The sequence below is a fragment of the Alligator mississippiensis genome, chromosome 3, assembly GCF_030867095.1.
Source record: "Alligator mississippiensis isolate rAllMis1 chromosome 3, rAllMis1, whole genome shotgun sequence".
In the NCBI taxonomy this organism is placed as follows: Eukaryota; Metazoa; Chordata; order Crocodylia; family Alligatoridae; genus Alligator; species Alligator mississippiensis.
This window is the reverse complement of record NC_081826.1, coordinates 48,758,340-48,774,444: the sequence shown is the minus strand read 5'-3', so window position 1 is coordinate 48,774,444 and position 16,105 is coordinate 48,758,340. Positions and strand designations below refer to the sequence as shown.

Below are 16,105 nucleotides of genomic sequence, written 5' to 3'. Positions count from 1 at the left end.
CACGAAGTTTGTTAGGCTCTGTGGAACTTGTGCGCGCATGGAAAGGGTACGTCAAGGATTGCGCTCGGCGACGGGGAGAGGCTAGAGGCTGATCAGACCCCTATTGCCTTCTTGATATTTACGCTGGGTCCAATAGGCTCTGCAGCGCTTAGAGATCTTCACGAGATGTGAAGTCTCCTCCTCCTCCTGGTGTTCGTGGAGTCCTCCAACTTGGGCGGAAACCACTCAAGCCTTTTATACAGCTAGCAAGCCAATCGCTAGCTGCCACGTAGGAATAATTTAGAACTGACCAATAGTGGGGCACAACTTTGAATACAAATGGCGGGAACTCCTTGCAACGTGCATTTCTGTGCTGCAACGAAGAAATGCACCCTGCAAAGAAAGCTACAAACGGTGGGAAAATAATTTAGCATTGCAGAAGCACACACAAACAAAAAAAATCACACCCTTGGGTTGTGACATCCCCCCTTGCTGAAGGCATAGCTAAATTATGCTACACGCTCGTCACTCAAGTAATCAAGAGCTCTTATCATGGGTCGCTGAACAAAACGGGTAAACACAAAATCCACCAACATAAGAAGTTTGTCTTCAAGGGATCGAACCAAATAATAACCAACACAAATACACATAATCAGATTCATAACAAAAAACTGCACGATCAGGGCTTCAGTGGGCGTCATGGCGAAGTCGCGCATCAGGCCCTCATTTCTTCCGATGATGTTATCCTTCTTGGGGCTTCTCTTCACCACACACTCTGAATTCCAGATCTGTAAACAAAACTCAAAAAATAAGTTAACGTATAACAAAATATTTATAGTTTCCATGGAACTACACTATCATTTCTAAAACATATAATACAGGTGTTTGCTACTTTAAACTACCCTCTCTTGCACACACAACTAGATGAAATCGTTGAGGAGCCATTGTCTAGCTCTTCTAGATAATGAAAAACTAACTCATAGGCCAGCTGCCATTGGCCTGCGTCCCCTAAAATCCGAAGTTGCCGCTTATTGAGTCCAGAACGCTGTAGGAGAAATCCAAACATGTATCGCTCCTCTGGTGTTCTCTGTGGCAATGATGGAAGGTCAGATTCACGGTGTCTTGTGCCTTGAATCTCGGTCGGGTGTCGACGTTCCCGATCACCAGATAATCTTGGCTCCATTAGGATACGCAGTCGTGACAACTGATGAAGGAGGTTACTCACAGGCTGGTTTACCATCGGGTTGAGCAGAATCCGGAGGACGACGATGTTCTTTCACCCATAAACCTCAAGACAACTATCTATGCTGTGAACGGTCACTGGAACAGTTCCAGAATCTCCTAGATGACGGTGAGGCCACGGTCTTATTCACTGGAGTGATGTCAGTCCCAGCGCACATGCTCTGGGGTTCCAGGCACAGTACGAGACTCCGATGATTGCTAGCATGAGATGTTCTGCGCCGGTATGTTCTGGCCGTCCGTCATGCCATATGTGGGCTTTGACTGATCAGTCCTGCAACAAGCGCTGGCAGTGGAATAGGCCAGTGAACATTAACCGCTATCATGTTGATGTCAGTGACATGTCCTCTACTCCACGAAGCTTGTCTGACCAAGAAGCTTGCTTCTTCCTGGTTTAGCAGGTCGGATCCAAGTTCCATGACTAAACATCCCAACCATACAGCTAGAGTTTCTTCAGGTTGGATTCTTGATTCTCTGCACAAATCCTGTAGTTCAGTTCTGGTGCAAGCATAGTAGGCAGTAGCAACTCAGTTAATTGTTGTTACAGGCTGAACTACTGCTGCGGGAGTCATTGCTGCTGTTATTGCTCCAGGCAGGAGGGGCGGATGCACTCCTCCGCTCGATTCTCCCTTTCATCGGCAAGAAGGTGTGGTCTCCGAAAGCGATGCTGCATCGGTGGGCGGGGTTGCCGAAAACGACGCTGTGTCAGTGGGCGGAGTCGCTGACCGAACTATCGCGGGTTCCTCCGAAGCTCCACCCTTCTCTTCCGGTTCTTCCACGCGGTCTCCCTCTTGCTCGGCGCCATCTTGTCGTGGCATTTCAGAATTCTCTTTCACAGCCACTTCTTTGACAGCTTGAACAGCCATACGCAGCTGGGCTTTCAAACTTAAATTCTTATGCATTAGATTGGTTACAGTATGAAAAGTTGCAGTTAACACTCCCCCCTTGTCATATTGTGGGGCCACCCTCTCATCCGCGACGCGTTCCTCCGTCTCCAGATCTTCGCAGAGCTCGGATGGAAGCTCGCAACCCCTTAATCTAGAAGCCAGCATAAAGGGGGCGAACCGGTCGATCGGCACCGGTTCTTCACTCTCCCGAGCACATCTTAGGCAACGGGCACACTCCCGGGTGAGGGTCGGGTTTACTTCACCCGCCGGGTTGACTCTGGTGAGGGACACAGTGTCGAGGGGCCTGAACAGGACCCGCTCATCACCTACTATACACCTGAATGCTGCGGGGTGCAGATACACTTCCCTCTCTTTCAGGGCTCCGTCTTCGGAAGCTCCCTCTTCTCCCTTCAGCGAAAGACGTCTGCTGATAAATCTTTCACCCGTTCTGCCCGCCTGGTGGTAAGCGATATGCGCCTCCAGTTCAATAAGGTTTTTTACTTGGCGTTTTCCACTGCGCCAAGGGCAGTTCTTAACTAATTCTAGCTCCAGCGTGCTTTCCCCTGCTCCCATCTTCATTGCCATGTTCGGGCCGGCCCTTTTTTTCGCGTGGCGGGCTGTGGCCAGCAGCCTGGACACGCCGGGTCGGGGAAGGCAGGCGGCACGCTAGAATTAGGCACGGACGCGTAATGGTTGATTTAAGATTGCTTACTTACACCGTAGATGGTCGCAGTGTAGGCTGGAAAACTTCCAGGAAAACTTTGCTTAAGTCCTAGTGTAAGGACTCAGACAGAGCTCTGGATTCACTCACACGAAGTTTGTTAGGCTCCGTGGAACTTGTGCATGCAGGGAAAGGGTACGTTGAGGATTGCGCTCAGTGACGGGGAGAGGCTAGAGGCTGATCAGACCCCTATTGCCTTCTTGATATTTACGCTGGGTCCAATAGGCTCTGCAGCGCTTAGAGATCTTCACGAGACGTGAAGTCTCCTCCTCCTGGTGTTCGTGGAGTCCTCCAACTTGGGCGAAAACCACTCAAGCCTTTTATACAGCTAGCAAGCCAATCGCTAGCTGCCACGTAGGAATAATTTAGAACTGACCAATAGTGGGGCACGACTTTGAATACAAATGGCGGGAACTCCTTGCAACGTGCATTTCTGTGCTGCAACGAAGAAATGCACCCTGCAAAGAAAGCTACAAACGGTGGGAAAATAATTTAGCATTGCCGAAGCGCACACAAACAAAAAAATCACACCCTTGGTTTGTGACATGTCTGATTGTGGATCAGGAGCATAGAGTTCCAGTCCGGTCGCCATGGACTGAGGAGGCCTCCACCACCACTGGAACATTCCCAGGGACTGGGATAGGAAGAGGTTGGCTCCCCATTATTTCCCCACTGGGTGTGCTTGGCATGAGTGTAGCAGCCTCCCTATCCTTGTGAGTAAGTATCACCCTTCTCTCCTAATCTAATCCTTAGTGGATTGGAACAGCTCAGGGAGGTTCTGGCCTCAGTCCTGTTTAAATAAAGTTCACCCCCCTCCACCCTCTGGAATAACCTCCTCATGTTGTGTGTTTCCCTGGTGTTATTGTTTATAAGTGATTTTCCTGTATTAAAAAAAAACATCTTATTCGTAAGATATAGCATCTGTGGGTCCGTGGAGTGATTGATTAATTAGTCAATTAATTTCTCAATTCATTCTCTGATCCAATCTATTGGTGATCAGATACAGGAGGTTGGGTTGTAAGTGGCCTGAGGGGTAAATTACCACCCTTTCATTGACCAGACAGTAAAGCCTCTGTTTTAATATAGTGCTAATTAGATTCCAATTAGTCCGGAGTCAACCTGGTGTGTTCACTTTGCCCCACAATTTAGTATCATCTGCAAACTTGGACAGAGTACACTTCACACCCACTGATGAAGACATTGAAGAGCACAGGTCCAAGGACCAAGCCCTGCAGGACCCCACTGCCCAAATCCTTTCAAGTTGATACCGGCCCATTCACCACCACTCTGTGGGTGCAACCCCCAAGACAATTTGCCACCCACCAGACTGTGTAATCATCTAAGTCATAGCCTCTTATTTTGTTTATCAGAATGGGATGAAATATCGTATCAAAGGCCTTCCTAAAATCCAAGTAAACGACATCCACCTCTACTTCTGCATCTAAGCATTTTGTGACCTGGTCATAAAAAGAAACCAGATTAGCCAGGCATGATCTACCTGCTATGAATCCATGCTGGGTGCCCTGCTGCATTATTTTTCCTACTGGACCCACACAAATATGATTCTTAATAATTTTTTCAAAGACTTTTCCAAGGATAGAGGTGAGATTAACTGGCCTATAATTACTCAGATCCTCCTTCCTCCCCTTCTTGAAAATAGGGACAACATTGACTCTTTTCCAGTCCTCCAGGACCTGACCCGAGTGCCACGAGCACTCAAACAGCTGCACCAGTGGTTCTGCTGTGACACTGATCAATTCCTTCAGCACCTCAGAACCTACTAGGAGATTTGTCATGACCCTTGTTCAGGAACACTTAGGCAAAAAACTCATTGAAGAGCTCAGCCTTGCCCCCCTGTCTGCCATTAATTGCTCCTGCTTGTTCAGTAGGGGTCCTATGCTGCCCTGCACTTTCTTTTTACTCCCTACATAACTAAAAATAAGACTTTTTGATGTCTTTAATTTCTGTTGCCAGCCTCAGCTCTATAGTTGCTTTGGCCTTTCTAACTGCCTCCCTGCAAGTGCAGGCCAAGTAGGTATACTCCTCCTTGGTAGCTTACCTCTGCTTCCACTGCCTATATGCCTCTTTTTTTGCCCTTAGGCTCTCCCTGGATTTCTCTTGTTAGGCACAGAGGTTTTATGGGCCCTTTCCCCCCTGTTCCTCACAATGGGATCATCTCCCTCTGTGCCTGATGGATCACTTCCAATGATCACTCTTTCTGGACTACCATCTTGCCAATACTCCTGTCCTGCAGTGCGTCATTGACTAAACTCCTGAGCACACTAAAGTTAGCCTTCCTAAAGTCAAGCACTTCTACCCTACTATTTATCTTTCCCACCCTACGCCCTATGGTGAATTCAATTGATTGATGGTCACTGTCCCCAAGGTGCCCATGAATCTGCAGCTCCCCTACCAGGTCATCCCCCATAGCCAATGCCAAATCGAGTAAGGCATTCCCCCTAGTGGGACAGTATACCTCCTGCATTAGGTGAAGTTCCTGTACACAGGTTAAGAACCTACATGAATGGTTGGATTTGGCTGACTGCTTCTCCCAGCAGATATCAAGGTAGTTTAGGTCCCCCATGACAACCATGCCCCTAGACTGCATGTTCTCTGAGAGCTGCCTCAAGAATTCCAAGTCTAGCTCTTCCTCTTGATGTGGTGGTTTGTAGCAGACCTGCACCACCAAGTCCCTTTCCCCCTGACCTCCATGTATCCTAACCCACAATCCTAACCCTCAACTTTCTCCTCCTCTGATCCCATTTTGGTTAGGGTAGATGTATAATGCTCCTTAACCTAGAGAGCAACACCCCCCCTCCTCTTTTCCTCCCTACTCTGTCCCTCCTGTACAACCTATAGCCCTCAATGCATACTGCCCAGTCATGGGTAGGGTCCTACCAGGTTTCTGTTAGCATGACTAAATCAAAGTTATTGATTTTAAGCAGGAGTGCGAGTTTCTCCTGCTTGTTCCCCATAGTCCTAGCATTAGTATAGAGGCACTTAAGCCCTCCAAATGGTGCCTTTGGTGTCCCCCCATTCTGATGCCCAATGGGCCCCTGAGTACTTACATGGGATGTTCTGTTGCATGTCTCATAGATTGTAGGTCCTAGATTCACTCCATCTCCTGCCTCCTTATCCCCTGTTGAACCTTGTTTAAAGCCCAACATAGGAGATCAGCAGACCTGTAAGAGAGGAGACTCTTACCTTTTGTGAAGAGATGAAGCCTATTATGTCCCAGGAAGTTCCTTGCACAGAAGTGTGGATCGTGGTCCAGGAAGCCAAAACCTGCACAAAAGCACCAACTCTGGAGCCATGGGTTGACCTCTCTTACACAGAGGATGTGATGCCTACTGCGACCACTGACTGGGAGGATCAACAAGAAGAGACTGGAGACGTGGCCACTGGAAGCCTCACTCCAACAACTGATTGCTCAGGTGAAGAAACCCACAGCAAGGGATCAAGAGAAGAAGAGGTGAGGAAAAAGTTACTTAGCTGCAGGGTCCAAAGAGTGCAGGATTGCAGTGAGTGGACGCCTGACACAGGTGAAAGACACAGGAACAAGCAGAGGGAAGGTCAGGTCAGGGAGAAGAACCCTTACTAAGCAAGGCAAGAGCTAAGAAAGGGGAGGGATAAAATGTAGGAGTGCCACAGATCACGGTGGTTGTTAACACTCATGGGAAGCACGCTCATGTAGGGAGCACAATAAAATTAAATTTTATTTATCTAATGACTTATGTGATTAATTAGATGAGTTCTCTTGGAGCATAAATCTGTCAAAAAAATTTCTACAAAGCATTTTGCTTTCAACAAATCATATTTTTGTAACAGCAACACAAAAAGTGTCATCATCAGATTCCTGACCATCAGATTCTAGCTCTGAGGATAAGGCCAAACATACGTATTAACTGATTTAAAAAGGGGAGAAGGAGCTGCGACTCAGGAGCTCACATCACCTGTTTACTGTAATTGTTCATTTGTATGAACTTGTAGTGATAGAAGTAAGCTAAACTACTGTCATAACAGTTTACAGTTAAAGTTCTGTTAACCAGCATCTTACAAGCTGGCATGCGCAATTAACTGGCTTGCTGGCTTGTATGATAAAGTGAAACCAAAAGTGCATACTGGCACTTCCAGTTTCTCCAAGCCCCAATGGCCTGGGGCAAAGCAGTTTGTGCTGCTGAGCCCTCATGGCCTGGGGGCATAACAGACTGTGTGGAGCTGTACAGGGCCCGCCTCCCTGTCCAGTGGGGCCCACAGGGCCCGCAGGAGGGGCAGCAATGCGGAGGGAGGGGCAGCGGCTCAGGTCACTCAATTAACTGGCATATGTTATCTGGCATCCCCCATTCCTGGGGGATGCTGGATAACAGAGCTTTTATTGTATATTACTTTCTATTGACATCTCTAGAGTTGTTATGTCTGTCTATAAGGAAACTATGGATGAAGGGAAAACCTATATTATTCCACTGTATTGTGTTTGGAAATTTCTCCTGTTGCTCAAAGAGGTAGCTAGGCAGTGTCCCAAGTTTTGCTAGAGCTATTGTAGCCTTAACTGTGCCCAGACAGTCAACACATTTTCACCAGCTTAGCATACTTTGGTTTTTCACAGTGATATAAATGGTAATTAGATCTAAAGTGAACAGCTGAGCAGCCAATCCCAGGGAAGCAACACAGATTAGGCTTCTACAGCACCTTGCAGAGTTTTTCCTTTTGTCTTGAACTAAAAGCTATATATGAAGTATACCTGGGTGGAACTTTACATTGGTGCACTTAGCCCAAATCTTAAAAGGTTAATTCTACACTAGATTGGGAACAGGTATTCCAGATGTAGGATTCACTTTGCCTTGCCCTTTTTAAAAATGTAAATGTGTCCTTTCTCTACTTCAATCTTTCTTGCTTCTATTTTTACACTAATGATTAATTATCTAGTGATGCTACTCGGTAATGTTACAGAAACTGGGAAAATGCTTACTTTAATACTTGTGACTCAGTGGGAGTGCACAGGTCACATTCACTAATGGTAATGACCAATTAAAAATAGGATCCCATATGAAGATAAGGCCAAGAACTACCACTTAGTTGTCATGCTACATGTTAACATTGCAGTTGTTCTGTGTGCATAACAGAATCCCCTAAACTCTTCTTGCTCTTAGAGTCATAGAAAATTAGGGTTGGAAAGGACCTCAGGAGGTAAGCTAGTCCAGCCCCCTGCTCAGGAACATCCCCAACTACATCATCCCAGCCAAAGCTTTCTCTAGCCAGGTTTTAAAAACCTCCCAAAAGACCTCTAACTGGGTCTTTAAAACCTCCAAACAACCGCTCTGGGTAACCTATTCCGGTGTTTTACTACCTGTGACAGGGCACCAAGTCTGCCCCATCACAGAACTTCGGAGGGTGAAAGAAAGAAGAAAAAACTGACCTTAGCAACCAGTCCCAGGAGAAAAGCGGTGGGGCTACCCAGATTGGGGAGAGAGAGACCAGGAGGAAAACAAACAGAGAGAGCAGCACCTGGGAAGGGAGAGGGGAGAGAGTGCTGGCTGTGAGACGGACAGCAGAGGGCTGGAAGGATTTAAAGGGGAAGTAACCTAGATTTAGCTGGAAAAAGAGAAGAAAGCAACCCAGAAGAAACAGGGAGAAACTACAAGAAAGAGAAAAGGGAATATAAGAAGGGTCCTGGAGAGAGACTTACCTGGGAAGCTGAAGTGAGTTAACAAAGGAGGACTTTGAGTTGGTGAGTCTGATACCTGAAGACATTGAGTAACATCCCAGAGACTTAAAATTAAGAGAAAGGAATGAGAGTGGATGAAAACTAACAAAGAGAAGAGAACCCCACAATTTTGATATCAGTAGTAAATACAAGGTGACCTAGGATTGCTATTTGCTTGGGACCCATCTGGAGGAGAACAGGGTAAGCAACCAAGAAATTGAGAGTTCTCAAATAGAGAGGGAACTAAATATTTATAAGATGTTATTTCTCTAAGACAGACATAATAGTTGTGCAGAGAGTTATTTTTGTTGAACCACAGACACGATATCTTCCTCATCTCTGAGGACACAGAGAGGGTACAGAGAGAGAGAGAGAGAGACAGGGCGGCAGAGAGCCCGAGCACCAGAGAGGGCACAGAGAGAGAGAGATGGGGCTGCGGAGAGCCCAAGCACCGGAGAGGGCACAGAGAGAGAGAGACCGGGCGGTGGAGAGCCTGAGCACCAGAGAAGGCACAGAGAGAGAGACCAGGCGGTGGAGAGCCCGAGCGCTAGAGAGAGAGAGAGAGGGCTGTAGAGAGCCTGAATGCCAGAGAGGGTGTAGAGAAAGAGAGACGGGGTGGTGGAGAGTCCGAGCACCAGAGAGGGCACACAGAGAGAGAGAGAGAGAGAGAGAGAGATAGGGCGGCGGAGAGCCCAAGCACCAGAGAGGGTGCAGAGAGAGAAAGATGGGGCGGCAGAGAGCCTGAGCGCCAGAAAGGGTACAGAGAGAGAGAGACGGGGTGGCGGAGAGCCCGAGCACCAGAGAGGGCATAGAGAGAGACAGAACAACGTCAGTCACATTTGTGAGGCTTGGGGCATGGTACAGGGGTGGTTGGAGCCATGCATAGTCCATAAGGCTGGGGTGCACAGAACCCCAATACAGGAAAGGAACTATTGATAACAGGAGAACCATGGCCAAGAGGACGAAAGGTAGCCTCCCTATAAAATATATTTGTGAGATCAAAAGTCATGGTGGGTGAGAATTGGAGGGTGCTAGTTGGCAACTTGGCATGGTAAAGGAGGTGGCAGGGGAAACCATGGCAACCCTGCCTGCCCTCCTGATACAGTGATGCATGGGTCGGGAAGGCTTGGCCATGCGCAAAGAAGGAAGGAAAACGAACCTGTGGGTGAGAATAGAACCAAGAGGATTTATAGAAAGGTAGGGAGGCCACAGTTCATGAGACGGGGTGGAAGGAGGAAGCCCATTTCAAGAGTCTCACAGAGTAAGACTGAGGCCCCAACCCAGAAATGTAGGAAGCATGGGAGACCAGAGACAGGAAAAGTTCAACTGGCAACTAAGGATGGATGAGATGGAGGAGAAGATGACCTGGTTGGAGTGGGAGCTAGGAATAGCAAAAGCCCAAAAAGAGAGAGCAGAGGTGCAGGTTGCTGCATTAGAGCTAGAGGTACAGTCTGGAAAGAAAGAGGGAGGATCAAAAGAAATCAGGCTCTTAGTGGCGATAGAAGCAGAAAAGACGCAGGCAATTGAACGGCTCATTTCCCAGGAGGCTCAGAGGAGCTGGGAGAGGGAGGAGAAATTGAAAAGACTGCAGGAGGAAATAATATCGGGGGGACAAGGTATCTGGAAGCCAGCAGCAAACAAGCAGAAGAACAAAAGGAGGTGCTATGGAAATTAGAAGTAGCCAGAGGCCTAATAGGAGTCCTCCAAAAGGAAGTCCATAGCCAGGAGGACAGGATAGGAGATTGCAGGGGGAGCTGGAAAGCTGGCAACAGAAAAGTATGCATGCAGAAGATCTTGCACAGGAATTGCAGGACAAGCTGGTCAAAAGCCATACCCAGGCCAAAGAGACAGACAAGGTACTCATGCGAGAGATGGAACAGATGAAAAATTTTAGAGTGAATTATGAGATGTTGGATAAGCAAAGGCTGTCCCTGGAAAGGGAGCTAAAAACCAAGGAGAGTGAGAATGACCAATTACAGACCCAGTTAAGGAGTGTGGAGGGGGAAAAAGATAAACTTGGGCAACAGGTACAGTCCCTTAAAACCCTTCTAGAAGATAGCCTAGCTAAGGAACAGGGGATAAGGGAAGAAAATGAACAGTTACAGCAGGAAGTGCAAATGATGAAGCAAGAAATCCAGGGTAGGGAGACTGAGGGAAAAAGATTGCATGAAGCAAATGATCAGATGGCTATAAAGATCCAAGACCTGAAGGAGGTGGAGAGGTCAGACAAAAAAAAGACAGGTAACAAATCTCGTAGGAGCAGGACAGGAACCACAAACTGGAGAGATCACAGACACAGTGCGGGAAAGTTTGGAGGCACTGGGAACTTGATTAACAGAGTATGTGATGACCGCTAAGTTGGAACACCAGGAACAATACCAAGAGATGGAAGTATTGAAAAAGGCCCTGAAGGAAGTAGAGGCTCAGCTACAAACCACCCGGTATAAGAACCTGAAGCGTGTGGAGCCAGGGAAGTTCCCCAGAGACCTAGACCCAGAAGAACTTAGGGAGGAGGCTGAGCTAGGACAGCCTGGGGAAGTACCAGGGAGGAGGGAGCTGTAGAGAAAGAGCCAGTGACCCTACAAAAGGAGGCCCTGCCGGTGCTTCTAGAATGTTGAAACTGGAGATGGGAACAATGGCAGAGTCACCATGCAAAGGAGATGAGCCAGCTAAAACATCAGTTGAAGGAACTGTTCCGACTACGAGCCAAGGGAAACAGTACAGCACCAAGTTGGGGGCAGCCAAGGGAAGTAGACCTGGTAGAGGCAGGGACAGCAGGGAAGGGAGAACAGAGGACCCCAAGGAGGGAGGCCTCCTGCTTAATTTGCCAGGACTATACACAGGCAGCCCTAGGCCTGGGGCAATATGGGTCAAAGATGGACCCCGTAAAAAGGGAACCAGTTGAGCCCAGCAAAGAAAGGGGCCAAATGGCAACAGACAAGGAGGAGGGAACTACTACCCAAAGGGGGATCAAAATCTGAGAAGAAACCTCAGATTTATGTAAATGGCCTCCCTAGGCAGGTCAGGTGGTGGATGTTAAGAAGCCTCATTGAAAAGAAAGTTGAGAGCTTAGCATATGTGAAGGTGTATAAGGGACCGGGAGGAAGGTCCACTGCCCGGGGTAAGGTAGAGTTCTGGAAAGAAGAAGATATCCAAAAGGCATTGAGGAGGCAGTGGGAGATCTGGGGGAAGCTTCAGGATCTCCAGAAAGGCATAAGGAGATAAGAAACCCCACAACTCACCCTAGGGAAGAGACCAGGGTTTACAGGGATGGAATATAGATGGGCCAGAGGCAAGAGGGAGAAAAACCACCGAGAGTCAGGCCGAAGTTCGACCAACAGGGAGCATAACCTACCAAGGTTGGCTAGTGTGGGGGGACTGCCCGCGGTGGGGCACATCCCATAAAATCCCACATGGTGTGCCTTGGGTAAAAGACGGGTAGGAGGTGCCTTAAAACCTCTGCCTCTGTGTGCTGAACGGGTCAAAGAACAAGAGCCTGGACTTGAGAGGACTGAGAAAGAAGATGTGCAGCAGATAAGAACCAAGACCCGGCCTGGTGAGTTAGAATCTTAAGGGGGGAGGTGTGTAGCAGGGCACTAAGATGCCTGCTACTTGGAGAGCCAGGATAACTCCTCAGGTGCCGGTTGCTGAGGCAACTAGAGGGAACTAATGACCCACACTTGCCTAGCCAGCTGACAAGAAGGGGCAGGGCCTGGCTCCTATATCAACCACAGGCAGAAGGCCAGGAAACAGTGCCCTGCTGACAGACAAAGGGGAAGGAGCTCTGCCTGAGCGAGGAGAGGGAAGATCCCCGAGTGCCTCAGCCGCTGGAGAGTGGTAAAGGATGGAGCACCCTAGGGGTGGCTGGATTAATGTTATAGCCAGACGGCTGAAGTTTGCGTTGTAGCCCAGGGGCTTGTGTTTCATTAGCTGTTTGTAACCGGTGGTCTGGGGTGAGGCTAAGAGGGGATGGAGGAGGCCTCATAGGGGACTCACAGCAGTGTGGGGACCCCAGCGCCAGTGAGGGTGCAGCATGCGGGGTACACTGACTCCAGCCCCAGAAAGGGGGCACTTAGGAAGCCCCAGTGAGAGGGGGGCGCGAGAAGCCCCAGTGAGAGGGCAGTGATTGTCAAGCACCGGAGAAGACATGGAGAGAGAGAGACAGGGCCGTGGAGAGCCCGAGCGCCGGAGAGGGCGCAGAGAGAGAGAGAGAGAGAGAGACGGGGCGGCGGAGAGCCCGAGCGCCGGAGAGGGCGCAGAGAGAGATAGAGATGGGGCGGCAGAGAGCCTGAGCGCTAGAGAGGGTGCAGAGAGAGAGAGAGATGGGGCAGCGGAGATCCCGAGCACCAGAGAGGGCATAGAGAGAGACAGAACAATATCAGTCACATCTGCGAGGCTTGGGGTGTGGTACAGGGATGGTTGGAGCCACGCATAGCCCATAAGGCTGGGGTGCACAGAACCTCAATACAGGAAAGGAACTATTGATAACAGGAGAACCACAGCCAAGAGGACGAAAGGTAGCCTCCCTACAAAATATATATGTGAGATCAAAGTCATGGCGTGCGAGAATTGGAGGATTCTAGTTGGCAGCTTGGCACGGTAAAGGAGGCGACAGGGGAGAGCACAGCGACCCTGACCGCCCTCCTGTTACACTAATATTAACCTAAAGTTCCCTTACTGCAACTTGAGACCAATGCTCCTTGTTCTGTTAGGTAGCTGAAGGCTGCTATTAAATCCCCTCTCTGTCTTCTCTTTTCTAGACTAAATAAGCCCAGTTCCCGCAGCCTTTCCTCATAAGTCATGTCCTCCAGCCCCCGAAGCATTTTTGTTGCCCTCTGATGGACTCTACAATTTGTCCACATTCTTTCTGTAGTGGGGGGTCCAGAACTGAACACACTACTGCAGATGTGGCCTCACAAGTGCTGAATAGAGGGGAATAATCACTTCCCTTGACCTGGCAATACACCTGCCAACGCAGCAGAGTATGCTGTTAGCCTTCTTGGCTCCAAGGGCACACTGCTGGCTCACATCTGCAAACTTACTGAAGGTGTACTCTATGCCATCTTTCAGGTTGTTGATGAAGACATTGAACAAAACCGATCCCAGGACCACGCCCTGGGGCACTTCACTTGATACCAGCTGCCAACTAGACATCGAACCATTGAATATTACCCTCTGAGCCCGATGCTCCAGCCTGTTTTCTGTTTACCTTACAGTTCATTCCTTTAGCCCATACTTCTTTAGCTTGACTGTGAGAATGTTGTGGGAGACCATATCTAATGCTTTACTAAAACTGCAATATACCACATCCACTGGTCTCCCTGCATCCACAGAGCCAGTCATCTCATCATAGAAGGAGATCGGGTAGGTCTGGCATTTGCCCTTGGTCTGTATTTCCCTGGATCCTCCTTCTTTCTTTTCTTAAATATGGACACTATGTTTTTCCTTTAGCAATCATCCAGGACCTCTCCCGATTTCCATGAATTTTTAAAAATGATGGCCAGCAGCTCTGCAATCCCATTAGCCAACTCCCTCATCACCCTCAGGTGTATCCCATCTGGCCCTGTGGACTTGTGTATGTTGAGCTTATCTAAATAGTCCCTAACCTGTTGTTTTGCCACTGTTTGCTGCTCACATCCTCCCCAAACTGCTGTCTGGTGCAGTAGTCTGGGAGCTGACCTTGCCTGTGAAGACTGAGGCAAAATAGGCTTTGAGTACATCAGCCTTTTCTGCATCCTCTGACACAAGGTTGCCTCCCCCATTCAGTAAGGGACCCATGCTTTCCTTGATCCTCCTTTTGCTACCGATATACTTGTAGAAACCCTTCTTGTTCCCCTTCACCTCCCTTGCTAGCTGCAACTCCAATTGCCCTTTGGCCTTCCTGATTTTTTCCCTGCATGCCCAAATGATGCTCTTATATACTTCCTTAGTCATTAGTCCAAGTTTCCACTTCTTATAAGCTTCCGTTTTGTGATTTATTTTACTAAAGAGTTCCTTGCTAAGCCAAGTTGGTCTTCTTCTATACTTGACAGTCTTCCTGTATATTGGGATGATTTGTTTCTGTACTCTCAGTAAGGCTTCTTTAAAGTACAGCCAGCTCTCCTGGACTCCTCCTGCCCTCAGACTGGCTTTCCAGGGGATCCTACCCATGAGTTCCCTGAATGTGTCAAAGTCTGCTTTTCTGAAGTCCAGGGTCCTTACTCTGGTGCTTTTCATCCTTCCTTTCCTCAGGATCCTGAACTCTTATCATCTTGTGGCCACTGCTGCCTAAGTTACCATCCACTACTACTTTCCTCACCAGTTCTTCTCTGTTTGTGGGCAGCAAGTCAATAAGAGCATGGCTCCTAGTTGGCTGCTCCAGCACTTGCACCAGGAAGTTGTCCCCAACACTCTCTCCAAAAACTTCCTGGATTGCCTGAGCACTGCTGTGTTGTCCTCCCAGCAGATGTCAGAGACATTGAAATCCCCATGAGAACCAGGGCTTGTGATTGCCCTGATTTCTCAGAAAGCATGAGAGCAGCTCCCCTGTTTCCCTCTCCTGCTTGCTGTTCTTCCAGGTCTCCCACTTCCCCACTTACCTCAGGGTTTTGATCTCCATCCCCCGGTGAACCAAGTTTAAAGCCCTCCACACTAGGTTAGCAAGCCTGCCTGCAAAGACACCCTTCCCTCTCTTCATGAGGTGGATCCCATCTCTTCCCAGCAATCCTTCTTCTTGGAACAACATCCAATGGTTGAAGAAGCCAAAGCCCTCCAGAAGAAATATTGGAAAATACCACATCCCTTGAAATAGCTGAGCTAAACTGTCCATACAAGATATCATTAAACTGTTTTGCCGCAGCAAACAAACTGTCATAAACTTCTACTTTAAGCAGCTATTTCGGTGAATTGAACTATAGCCTATACATAGTTTTGAGCATTTTCTAATGTAAATGTATTACGTGTTGTACCATTATGTTACCCAGCATTGTTGTACCATTATGTTATCCCAGAACATATTTCTATTTTCCATCTAGGTAAAACGAAAAAGGCAAGTTCTAGTGGGTCAGCTTCACAAGATGCAATCCTTTGGAGAAGTAAGCATTCTTCTTCAGGCCCCTTTCACATGTACAATCATAACTGCAACAGCTGTCAAACTGGGGACCATTGACGCTAATGTTATACTAGGTAAGTATTTTTTTTTTTTTTATTGTCTTGGCATAGTCAAAGACTATCATTGAGTGGTAATTTGAATACATTTAGGTCCAGTTATAAAGCATCCAAACTTGAACCACACCAGTTAATCTAGTTTTTGCCTCATCCTTTTCATCTCTGAGATTTTCTGGAGGCTGACAACAATATACTTGATCAAAACCCGTTGAATGTCTCTAGGTCTCTACCTCTTGGTAAATATTACCATGTTTCTCTTGTTCTGCCCATAATGTTGCACTTCAGAAAATTGGCTGATGAATCCAAAATTGGTATCCTTTCTCCACTTACTCCTTTGCTGCCCCTTATTTCAGTTTTAGAGAACTTTTGATATTCCCCTTACTTTGTGTGTCAGGTTGACTTATTTATTGGTGGATATTTATAGTGAAT

The 16,105-nt window shown here is 47.9% G+C and overlaps 1 protein-coding gene and 1 long non-coding RNA gene across 2 annotated transcripts in view; one reads left to right on the top strand and one right to left on the bottom strand.

Annotated features, from left to right (window-relative positions):
* Window positions 1–16,105, top strand: part of CNBD1 (cyclic nucleotide binding domain containing 1) — a 295,769-nt gene that overhangs the window by 218,977 nt on the left and 60,687 nt on the right. The window contains exon 6 of the mRNA XM_059723910.1: window positions 15,544–15,694. Within this exon, the coding sequence (XP_059579893.1) occupies window positions 15,544–15,694 (151 nt within the window). The remainder of the gene's footprint in view (window positions 1–15,543; window positions 15,695–16,105) is intronic.
* Window positions 565–8,369, bottom strand: LOC109282980 (uncharacterized). The gene is made up of 3 exons (XR_009460683.1): window positions 8,243–8,369; window positions 6,031–6,111; window positions 565–767 (listed from the first exon to the last, which is right to left on the bottom strand). It is a non-coding gene; the product is annotated as an uncharacterized LOC109282980 (long non-coding RNA).